The sequence below is a fragment of the Macaca mulatta genome, chromosome 1, assembly GCF_049350105.2.
Source record: "Macaca mulatta isolate MMU2019108-1 chromosome 1, T2T-MMU8v2.0, whole genome shotgun sequence".
In the NCBI taxonomy this organism is placed as follows: Eukaryota; Metazoa; Chordata; class Mammalia; order Primates; family Cercopithecidae; genus Macaca; species Macaca mulatta.
The window spans coordinates 219,644,342-219,656,244 of NC_133406.1; the positions used below are offsets into that span (position 1 = coordinate 219,644,342).

At 52.4% G+C, this 11,903-nt stretch overlaps 1 protein-coding gene and 1 long non-coding RNA gene across 17 annotated transcripts in view; one reads left to right on the forward strand and one right to left on the reverse strand.

The window, feature by feature from the left end:
- The window catches only part of ECE1 (endothelin converting enzyme 1), a 133,552-nt gene that overhangs the window by 47,789 nt on the left and 73,860 nt on the right, over positions 1-11,903 (forward strand). For 8 of the 16 annotated variants that reach the window (XR_013406727.1, XM_077971467.1, XM_077971510.1 and 5 more), the window contains one exon: positions 8,565-8,651. The exons of 1 other annotated variant lie outside the window; for it this stretch is intronic. Coding sequence is in view for 14 of the 15 variants with exons in the window: in XM_077971467.1 (XP_077827593.1) it covers positions 8,565-8,651 (87 nt within the window). In the remaining variant the exon portion in view is untranslated. Of the gene's footprint in view, positions 1-4,257; positions 4,775-8,208; positions 8,361-8,564; positions 8,652-11,903 lie in introns of those variants that run through there. 7 more of the 16 variants (XM_028838442.2, XM_077971512.1, XM_077971503.1 and 4 more) reach the window with 6 other exon arrangements.
- Positions 3,858-5,463, reverse strand: LOC144335682 (uncharacterized). The gene is made up of 3 exons (XR_013406739.1): positions 5,045-5,463; positions 4,578-4,854; positions 3,858-4,415 (listed from the first exon to the last, which is right to left on the reverse strand). It is a non-coding gene; the product is annotated as an uncharacterized LOC144335682 (long non-coding RNA).

Sequence of the window (11,903 nt, forward strand, 5' to 3'; positions counted from 1 at the left end):
CCAGCTCCAGGGAGTCAGTGTGTGATGCAGTCCCTCTTTAGAAAGTCCTGCCCAGGCCGAGCGTGGTGACTCATGCCTGTAATCCCATCACTTTAGGAGGCTGAGGCCGGAGGATCGCTTGAGCCCAGGAATTTGAGAGACCAGCCTGGGCAATATAATGAGACCTTGTCTCTACACAAAAAATGTTTAAAATTAGCTAGGCATGGTGCTACCCACCTGTGGTCCCAGCTACTCAGGAAGCTGAGGCAAGAGCATCACTTGATCCCATGAGTTTGGAGGCTGCAGTGAGCCGTGATCATACCACTCCACTCCAGCCTGGGTGACAGAGTGACACCTAGTCTCTTAAAAAAACAACAGCAACAAGAGCCATGGCTCACGCCTGTAATCCCAGCACTTTGGGAGGCCGAGGTGGGTGGATCATCTGAAGTCAGGAGTTTGAGACCAGCCTGGCCAATGTGGTGAAATCCTGTCTCTACTAAAAATACAAAAACTAGGTTAGGCGCGGTGGCTCACACCTGTAATCCCAGCACTTTGGGAGGCTGAGGCTGGCGGATCACAAGGTCAGCAGATCGAGACCATCCTTGCTAACACGGTGAAACCCTGTCTCTACTAAAAATACAAAAAGTTAGCCAGGTGTGGTGGCGGTCACCTGTAGTCCCAGCTACTCGGGAGGCTGAGGCAGGAGAATGCTGTGAACCCAGGAGGCGGAGCTTGCAGTGAGCCGAGATGCTCCAACACACTCCAGCCTGGGCGACAGAGTGACTCTGTCTCAAAACAAACAAACAAACAAAATACAAAAATTATCCGGGCATAGTGGTGGATGCCTGTAGTCCCTACTACTCAGGAGGCTGAGGCAGAATTGAATCGCTGGAACCCGAGAGGCAGAGGTTACAGTGAGCCAAGATTGTGCCACTGCACTCCAGCCTGGGTGACAGAGCGAGACTCCGTCTCAAAAAAAAAAAAAAAAAAAGAAAAAGAAAGTCCTGCCAGGAGTTAGCCAGGAGCTGAAGGACTAAAGGGAGCTACAGTAGGAGATCAAGGGGGTCAGGGGGTCATCAAGGAAGGCATCCCGAGGGGACAGAGCCCCCTGGACAGAGGACGGGAGATGACTGATGGAGGCTGTCAGGCAGGTAGACAGGGTGGGCAGGTCAGTAGCCTGTATCAGGTAGGAGCGAGAGGCTGCTGACCAGGTTTGGGGCTTGGGCATGGGGTGGCCTCCACAGCAGGCACTGAGGAATGGGCCAGCAACACTAGGTAAGACTTCCCATGCCCCCAGGGCCTCTGGCAGTTGAGTCAACACCGGGCCACATGAGTGAGTGCTTCCCAGCGCTGTGTGTGTGGAGGCAAGTCTCCTGCTGCCAGCACATTCACGGGAGCCCAGCCCTGGGACTCCGGGCCACGCCAGGGTGGTTGACTCACAGGCTGGCAGGGCTGCTGCCTTCTCCAAGGGGCAGTTAGCAACCTTGACCTCCTACCTCTGCCCTGTGCCCTTGGCCTTGGAGTGTCTCCCTGAGGCTCACCTTGAGGCCTCCCCAGCCCCTGCCCACCTGCTGCCTTCCCATGCACAGGCCTTCAGTTCCATCTGAGCCTTGGATGGTAGAAAGGGGAGTCTCCCTCTCCAGCCCCCAGCAGTTATATCTGTCCCTCTCTCCCACATCCCAGATGGGTGGCCCGTAGCCTCTGAAGGAAGTTAGCCTAGAGAGCCAGGCTCTGGGTAGGAGGCACAAAAAAAGGGGGTGAGCCCCCAGATGACCAGGAAGATCTGGGTTTGGGCTCCAGCTCTGACAAGCTAAGCTGCTTCCTTTCTCTGAGCCTCAGTCTCTGCATCTGTAAAATGGGATCCCAGGACTTATCCCACAAGGTGATTGTAAGACACAAGGTGCTGTAATCCCAGCACTTTGGGAGGCCGAGACGGGCGGATCACAAGGTCAGGAGATCGAGACCATCCTGGCTAACACGGTGAAACCCCGTCTCTACTAAAAAATACAAAAAAACTAGCCAGTGAGGTGGTGGGCGCTTGTAGTCTCAGCTCTCGGGAGGCTGAGGCAGGAGAATGGCGTAAACCCGGGAGGCGGAGCTTGCAGTGAGCTGAGATCTGGCCACTGCACTCCAGCCTGGGTGACAGAGTGAGACTCCGTCTCAAAAAAAAAAAAAAAAAAAAAAAAGGACACAAGGTGATTGTAAGACACAAAGAGCCTTAAGAACTGGGCAATGTCAAGGTCAATGACTATTTTATTTTATTTTATTTCTGTGTTTTTTTTTTTTTTTTTTTTTTGTAGTTGAGACAGGGTCTTGCTCTGTCACCCAAGCTAGAGTGCAGTGGCATGATCTCAGCTCACTGCAGCCTCAACCTTCTAGGCTCAAGGAATCCTTCCACCTCAGCCTCCCAAGTAGTGGGGCCACAGGTGGATATCACCACACCTAGCTAATTTTTTTTTTTTTTTAATTTTTTGTAGAGACAAAGTCTCACTATGTTACCCAGGCTAGTCACAAACTCCTGGGCTCAAGCAGTCTGCTCGCCTTGCCTCCCAAAGTGCTGGGATTACAAGCATGAGCGTCCGGCCGAAGGGTACATGATTTCTATTAATAACTCATATTTGACTTCTTGCTGTTGATATTAACCTCCATCACCTGGGCAGTCTGTTATTTTCACTGAGTTTACAGCAGGGCTAGAGTAACAACAAATGTTGGCTGAATAAGGTCAAGACTGGAAAATCTGGATGAGGGCAGAAGCAAATGGGAGGGGTGGTGAGGAAGACAAGGAGAAGCAAGCAGAAAGAGGTGGCCTGCGCAGCGTGTCCCTGTGGTGCGGTTCCCGCAGGGCCGGGCTGCTGGATGCCAGGCAGTTCACGTTCTGGCTTACTCGGTATTCACAATGGCCCTTTTATGGATGAGGAAACTGAGACCTGAGGGTGAAAACAACATGTCCAAGGTCACATGAGCCAGGAAACCTGTGATTGGGCTCAGGTCTGTCTTAACTGCCTGATAAATGTTGTTTCTAACTCTGTTCCACAAAGGATTCATGATAGGTTATAAATAAAATACATTCAGTAAAACAAGATGCAATACCAAATGGAAAATCAGAATCACGGAAAACAGAGTGGAAAATGTGGACAAGGAAAAAGCTGAACATAAAGGCCAAGAAAGTGCCCATAGGCGAGTTTCTGATTTGGCTGTGAGTTTCCTGGCAGCCAAAGAAAAGAGAGATACAAGCCGATTCCTGTTATCAAAAAGTAAAGAAGCAGTTTACACTTTCAGGAACTTCATAGTAAATTTAAAAATGAGTTAATCACATGGAAATTTCTCTGGTGAAAAATACTGGGAAATATAATGGATAATGTAATAATAATAAATGTCGAGTGGCATATCTTTAGAAGTGATAGCCATATTTTTATATCTTACCCCTTGCCCAAAGTTGTCTTACTTGGGGTTTTTTTTTTTTTTTTTGAGACAGGGTTTCGCTGTGTTTCCCAGGCTGGTCTTGAACTCCTAGCCTCAGGCAATCCTCCCGCCCGCGGTCTCCCAAAGTGCTGGGATTGCAGGCATGAGTCACCATGCCCAGCCAAGCACTTTATCTGTATTACCTCATTTAAGTGTCACCACAGTCCTATGAGGGAGGTACTATTATTATCATCATCATCCTCATTTGACAGATGAGTACTGAGGCACAGAGAGGCTGAGTCACTTGCTAAGGGTCACACAGCTGGGAAGTTCAGATTGGGGATCTGAAATAAGGTTTCGATCCAGAGCTTTTACCCACTACATTATAGCATCTCTCAAATATAAGTGTTTAGCTACCAGATAATATGAGTGTGTTTTAGATGACATGTGAAGATTTCACAGATCCCAGCCAATTACCAGCACCAAAAGTAGTAACTGATGGGGACTTTGGCCACGAAGGGCGGAGTCTCTAAGGAGCTGAGGCTTAGAGACAATGTGAAAACAGCTGTGGAGGGTGTGGCTCAGTCCCAAGCCTCAGAATTTCACTTGTGGGGCTTCCGTTTTCCACCTCACACCCCAAGATGCCTTAACGATCGCCCGCCTTTGGCCATCCAAACACAAGAGCCAAATGAGTGACTAATGTCGTCTGGGCAAAGGGGGTCATGCCCAGGTGCCACCAGGCCAGGAGGCTTTTGTTACCAGAAACCTGTGCGTGTTTATATTTCTCGTTTCTGCTCACCCCAGGCCTTTGATTTCCCAGGGTGGAGTTTCCAGAGCTGGGGACCATCGCACCTTCATCTGGCTGTCGTCACTTCCTTTGTGCGCTGGGGCACTGGGGACTGAGGACGGGGCAGTCCACGGGGAGCTGTGGTTCCACCCCTCCACTCTTGGTTTCTGCCAGGCCCTTCTCATCAGCACAGACCCAGGTTCAACCCAGATTTCTCCTCCACGACTGCACAGTGCCAGGAAGGGAACTGAGAAGACCAAAGCAGAGGTTCTTTTCCTTCCGCAACGCTCTCGGGGCCAGGTGTGGCACCCACAACCGCAAATGAGACAATTAGGGAGAATAAGTGGTGGCTGCCCTGCCAGCCCAGAGCCTGTCTGCCCAGGGCACCCAGACTCTGTGAGGTTCCCACCTGAAGAAGCAGTTCCACCTTCCACAAGGAGCACGGGACCAAGAGTCCAGGACCCAGGTTCGAGGCCCAGCTCTGCCACTTTCTCGCCGCAGGGCTCAGGTTCTCTGGAGGCAGCATAGTGGAGTCAGTGGCTTTGGCAGGGGGAAGATTCACATCCTGGCTCCCTCAGTCTCCAGGAGGTGACTCGGGGCTGAGGGGTAAGTCCTTTTTCCTCCCCAACCCTTGGTCATCTCATTTGTAAAGCAGAGGTGATGATTCCCATCTCAGGGACGAGGCACTGTGGGGTTAGGAGAGAATTTGTCAAGCGGCATGGTCGGTTTTTGGTCTGTCCAGGCCCCTCCCCCGTTCTGTAAGCTGGAAGTGATACCTGTGAGGCTGAGGCCCTAGGTGGGTGTGGGGAGCCATTGAGGTAGTGAATGGAAGGCCCTGGGTGAAGGGCCCCAGGCAGCTATTGAAATATTACTTACCCACTGTGGACTTCCCACCAAGCAGAGCCCACCAAGCCTTTCCCATCTGAGGCGGGTTCAGTTTCACTGAGGCAGGCATCTCAGGAAGGGGCCCTTGGCTTTTGTGTGCTGAAAAATAACCAGTGCTCCATCTCTGCTGATTTCTGCTTGGGAGTTCCGTGAGCTTCCTGCATCATCTGTCCACAGACAGGCTGCTGCAGGGTAGACATCAGAGTCCCTGGGGTGGCTTCCGGCCTCCCTCCCTTGCCTCCCGCCTTCGCTCAAACATCTGTAGAGGTTCCAGCCCCAGCCTAAGCCCTTAAGGAGACAGGGTCCCACAAGACCGAGCCTCTGCCATCAGAATTCTGTCTAAAATGCTGTGTGCAGTAAAAGGCAGCATGGGGTAGGGTGGCTGTGTGGGGACACAGAGCCAGGGACCAAGTGCTGTGTGGGGTCCCTGGAGGGTAGTCAGGAGAGCTTGCCAGAAGGGGAAATCTCTGAAATGAGACAGAAGGAGGAGGAGCCATCGCTTAACCGCACCTGGGCAAGTTACTTCCCTGAACCTCAGTTTCATTCTCTGTAAAAGGAACCAGTGATACCTGCTTCCCAGGGAAGGGTGAGAAGCTTAAAAGAGATGGTGGGTGTAAAAGAACTGACAAATCCCTTACACCACCCAAGTGCCCAGGGGAGATGTTCGGTCAACTGAACTTCTTTTTCAAGTCTTTTCCTCTGGCGATCGACACCTGGTATGTAGTATAACCAAGTGTCCTATTCTAGAAAAAGCAACCCAGCAGTAAGTGAAGCAGCCTCAGAGTCCCCCCTCTCTCTGGGATGGGTAATGGAAACTCTTGCACCCAGTGGGAGTGAGGCAGAAGTCTCCAGAATTCAGACTCTTCCCATGCACCCTGCCTCCCCAGGGCCTGTGACCTTTGGATGTGTTCCCTGTTTCTGTAGGTATTACGAAGTTAGATGCAGGAGAATTCTTGAGAACTTAAAGGCACTTCCCCTCTACTTGTGCCCCCTTTGATTTTAAGAACTGTTTGTTGAGCACCTACTCTGTGCTGGGGGACGGAAAGTCTGTTTTGGACAGGCCAGACAAGGTCCCAGCCCCAGTAAAGCTGTGGATTCCGGGGAGGGGCAGAGAGAGTGATGATAAAGACATGAAAACAAAACAAAACAGCCTGCAACAAGTACTATAAAGGAAAACGAACAGGATGCTGTAATGGAGAATTTGGGGGACTGCTTAGGGTTCCTGGGACATTTGAGGAGGTACTAGGCTGAGATGGGAAGTTGGAGCTGACCATGGGAGGAGTAGAGAGGATGAAAAAATGTTCCAGACAGAGACAACAGCAGCTACAAAGGTCTTAGGGGAAGGGGAAAACTAGAAACTGAGGAACTGCATGAGGAGGTGGGGGGGTGGGTAGCACAAGATGAGGGCCCAGAGTGGGCAGGGGCCATGGGGCCCAGTGAAGGGTTTGGATTTGATTCCAGGGACAGTGGAGGGGTTTTAAGCAAGGGAGTGGTAATATCAGAATTTTATTTTTATTTTATTTATTTACTCAGACAAAATCTTGTTGTGTCGTCCAGGCTGGAGTGCAGTGATGCAATCACAGCTCACTGTAGCTGCCACCTCCTGGCTTCAAGCGATTCTCCCACCTCAGCCTCCCAAGTAGCTGGGACTACAGGCGCGTACCACCACACCTGTAAAAAAAAAAAAAAAAAAAATTGGGGTCTGTGTTGCCCAGGCTGACCTAGAATCAGACTCAAGTGATTCTCCTGCCTCAGCCTCCCAAAGTGCTGGGATTACAGATGTGAGCCACTGCACCCAGCTAGATTTCTGTGGGGTTTTTTTGTTAATTGGTTTGAGATTGAGTCTCACTCTGTCACCCAGGCTGGAGTACACTGGCACAATTTCAGCTCACTGCAACCTCTACCTCCTAGGTTCAAGCAATTCTCCTGCCTCAGCCTCTTGAGTAGCTGGGATTACAGGTGCATGCCACCAGGCCCAGCTGATTTTTTGTGTTTTTAGTAGAGACAGAGTTTCACCATGTTGGCCAGGCTGGTCTTGAACTCCTGACTTCAAGTGATGCACCTACCCTGGCCTCCCAAAGTGTTGGGATTATATGCGTGAGCGAGCCACGGCGCCTGGCTTCAGCCAGATTTCATTTTAAAAGCTCACCCTGGCTGCCGAGGGGGCTGTCAGAGGGCAGGAGTGGAAGCCAGGAGACCATTAGGGGCCACTGCCCTCACTTGTCCCTGTGATGTCAGGCCCCTCACCCCTCTAAACCTGTTTATTCACACATATGTGTGACTGTGAGAATCACATTTGGAATGAACAGAAATGTACTTTGCAAAGTTGAAAAGTACTCATTAATGCAGGGATTCCCATCTTGCTAGAAGTGGAGAGTCCTTTGGAAATCTGCTGGGTTAGACCTCTCTGGGGTTCTTGGTTGGGACAGTGCTGGGGCTGAGTCCCTAACTGAACACCTCATATCTGAGAGAGCCCCCTTTCCCTGCTTAGGGTTATAGGAGAGGGCTCAGGGGCTGGGGGGAGGGGGCACCTGGCTGAGGCTCAGACTCTTGATGGGGAAGATGGGAAAGAAGGGTCCCCTTCCTGGCTTCTGACATCCCTGGAGCAGTGGTTCTCTTGTGTTGCAGGGAGGGCGATACCTTTGAGCACGGGGGTGACCACCGGACCACCCTGCAGCCATCCAAATGCACACACACAGCTCTTTCATCCCGTGTCAGGGAGTTCAGAGAAATTTTCTGAAACTCATTCACAAACTGGCTTAAAGGCCTCTGAGCTAGGAAGGGGAACTCAAAGGGGACACCTATCTTTTTACTCCACCTTTTTTGTCTGGTCTTTCTAGCATTAACCCCCTAGACACACCTAAGTGCTGATGCTGAGGGGAACCTGTCTTGATTGCTCTGGGCCAAATCGAGGGCACCTTCCTGAGACTTTTGTTATCTGCCACTGGGGACCCCATTGTTGAAGGGGGACTTAAGATTTTCTCGAAGGAGAGCTCACTGTGAGGGTCTTTCCTGCCTGCTAGGGGCTTCAGTTTGGGGGCCTCCTCTCCCGACCTCCGGGGAAGGGAGGGGTCCCCATCTCCCCCGGGCCTCTCGGGTCTTGGGGTCTCCCCGGGAGGCCGGCGGTTGGGAACCGGGCGCCGACGCACTGATCAGGCCCCGCCCGCGAAGGTGGTGCAACTCTTGGTCCGGCCCATCCCATCCCGGCCACCCGGGCAGCGGGACCAGGCGTCTGGGGCTCAGCATGCGGGGCTTGTGGCCGCCGCCCCCGGTGTCCGCCCTGCTGTCGGCGCTGGGGGTGAGGCGGGTGCGGCCCGGAGGGCGGGGGCGGGAGGCGGGCGGGACCCCTCCCCGCGCGGGCCGCTCCGTGGGCCGGTCTCGGTCTCGGGTGTCCTAGCTGGGGCGGGGCGCAGCGGCGGCGGCGGCGGCGCGGGGGTCGGGGCCGCTTCCCCATTCGGGTGCGAGAGCCATGGAGGCGCTGAGGGAGTCCGTGCTGCATTTGGCCTTGCAGATGTCGACCTACAAGCGGGCCACGTTGGACGAGGAGGACCTGGTGGACTCACTCTCCGAGGGCGACGCGTATCCCAACGGCCTGCAGGTAGGCGCCCTCCGCTCCCAACCGGTGCCCCGGCGCCCGGGGTCCGGGGTCCGGGGTCCGGGCATGCGCGCTGCTGCTGCCGCGCCCCCCCCCGTCCCTACCTACCCCGCCTCTTCCCCTCCCCCGTCCCGCTATCCGGGAGGGGCCGCGCCTCCCCGCAGCTGGAGCTCCGCGCCGAGAAGCCTTCCAGAACCCACCAGTTTCCCCTCACCTGCCCCTGCCATCCCCAGATCCTCCCGGCCACCTGCTTCTGGGGCCACAGCCCAGGTGGCAGAGTTAAAAGCACCCCGGAGACCCGAACTGGCCCAGTTCCCTTTCCACAGAAGGCACAGTTTGTGAATGTCCCGGGACTTGCCCAGGCTCATTACCGGCAGTCTGTAGCTTTTCTGTTTTAGCGTGGAAAGCCCTGCATCCCTGGAACCCACTCCCCCAGTCGTGGGCAAACTGGGAAAGTTGGTCACCTTATCCAGGAGGCAGTACCACCCTCTTCCTCTTTCCCTCCCAATACCTGAGTTTCCTGGGGCCGGGAACCTGTCCTCTGCCCCCTCTCCCTGCCACTTTTCATCCTACTGAGGAAGTCCAATTCCTCTCCTCCCCAGGGTCTGCACCTGTGGGCATCTCATCTGCCCACTCCAGGGGAGGGCCCCACCCCCGTCCCTGCCATGTGACAGGACACTGAGCAAGGTTGCTTTCTGCCCTCCCCTCCCTGGGGGGCTGCACTGGGAGAGCTGTGGCCAAGACCTCAGTGCTGGAGGGGTTTGGAGCCAGCCAGGTGCATGGGAAGGTGTTGGAAACCATGCAGGCACCCTAGGAGACCCAGTGATCTGGCTCTTCAGAAACCAGTGTAGAAAGAGGAGCTGGGGCACCCCAATTCCCGGAGGACTTCTGCCAGGTAGACCAAGGGAGGTATTTGGGAGAATCTTGGGGGCGCTTGGTGAACTGGCACACAACTCTTCCCAAAGGCGAGCTTAGGATGAGTGGACACTTAGGTTGCCAGGCCCTCTCCACTCAGACACGCCTCTTAGAAGTGAATAATTCTGGCCGGGCGCGGTGGCTCAAGCCTGTAATCCCAGCACTTTGGGAGGCCGAGACGGGTGGATCACGAGGTCAGGAGATCGAGACCATCCTGGTGAACATGATGAAACCCCGTCTCTACTAAAATATACAAAAAACTAGCTGGGCGAGGTGGCGGCGCCTGTAGTCCCAGCTACTCGGGAGGCTGAGGCAGGAGAATGGCGTGAACCCGGGAGGCGGAGCTTGCAGTGAGCTGAGATCCGGCCACTGCAACTCCAGCCCGGGAGACAGAGCAAGACTCCGTCTCAAAAAAAAAAAAAAAAAAAAAAAGAAGTGAATAATTCTCCCAGTGCAGGGAGACACCATTGATGGAGTTCCTCCAGGAGTCAGGCCCAGGGGACCCAAACTCACGGTCCCAAGTGCTATACCCACTGGGATGTGGTACCCATGCTTAACCTTCAGGAACACCCCTGAGAGCTGTAGGGATTACTGTCCCCACTTACAGATGTGGAAACTGAGGCTCTGAGAGGGGCAACCACTGGCCTTCGGTCACAGAGCTAAAAATCCGGGAGTGACACATCAAACCCCGTCTGTCTCAAACCCCTTCCCAGTGGACTCTTCATAAAAGGCTGAAGCCAGCAGGAAATTAGATTTCTGGGGCAGGTGCTTTTCCCTTCACAAATCAAAACAGAATCTAATCAGCAGTGTTTTTCAGTCTCATCTTCCACAGAAGGGTCTAAATATATCAACACGAAAGCATTTCAGAATTCAGCAAAGTAATATGCCGTGTTGCTGTTATGCTCACAGCAGCCTGTTTGGGGTATAGCCTTTTTAAGATGAAATAGCACATTTGTCTGGGGAGGGCCCCCGGCCAAGCAGGGGGAGCCCCGTCTCTGAAGCCAGTGACCCAGGTTTGAATTCGTACTCCACTCATGACCTTGGGCAAGTGGCTTAATCTCTTTCAGTGGTGATGCCTCACTGTGAAATGGATGTTAGGGAAAGTAGATGTCATGCATATTATACAGGGCCTGCTAGGATTATTGTTTTATGCCCACGTTATTGATGATAAAGGTGAGGTAGAGAGAGAGGTTAGAGACGTTCCTGGGGTCGCATCGCTGTTGTCTGTGGTTGGAGTTAGTGTCGGTGTCCCTAAATGGATACATTTTCCACTTTCCTTGTAGGAAAAGGCAAAGAGGTTACCCAAGGATTTGGGACATTTTTGTGGGTACCCAGCTTGGCTTGCGTGGCGCCGCCACAACTTCCCCAAAGTGAACATAAATTAGCTAGTGCTTGCTTTTCTGAGTCAAGAACCCATTCATCTCCATTTATGAGGCAGAGTATTCTATTAATTTAATGTTTTCAATCATTGTTTTTTTTTTTTCCCCCGCAGTGTAAAAGCTTTATATGCTCACTGGGGGGAGAAAAAAAGATAGTCAAGTATAAAAAGGAATTAAAAACGGAGCAGTAATCCTGCCACTTGGAGATAACGGTTTCTAGTTTTTCACACTTGTATGTATATATTTTTAAACATAGTTGAACTCACTCTAAATATACAGTGTTATATCCCTCATTTTTCATTCAGTGCCACTTCATAAGCATCTTCTACATTGTCAGAAACTCCCGAAACATGCTGCCATTAAAAATCGTAACACCTCATGGTACCAACATATAAAACTATACTTATTCACTCCACTGTAGTTGGACCCTTAGGCTCCATTGCTGTCACTCTATGGGTGACCCATTTTTTAGCTTTTCAGATTATTTCCTTTGGGCCGGTTGCTAGCAACACAACTTCTTCCTCGACTTTATTTATATTTATTTGTTTATTTTGAGGCAGAATCTCTCTCTGTTGTAGAGGCTGGAGTGCAGTGGCGCGATCTCAGCTCACTGCAACCTCCGCCTCCCAGGTTCAAGCGATTCTCCTGCCTCAGCCTCTGGAGTAGCTGGGATTACAGGCGCACGCCACCATGCTCGGCTAATATTTGTATTTTCAGTAGAGATGAGGCTTTGCCATGTTGGCCAGGCTGGTCTCGAACTCCTGCCCTCAGGTGATCTGCCTACCTCGGCCTTCCAAAGTGCTGGGATTATAGGCATGAACCACCACGTCTAGCCTGTGCTCTCAATTTTAGACTTTTAAAAATAGATCCTTCACCCCAAATCCTTCTCTTGATGGACAGCTAAAAAATAAGCTATTTGGTTTTTCAAGATTTTGAAGTCCGTTAGTCTTAGGAAGTCCCA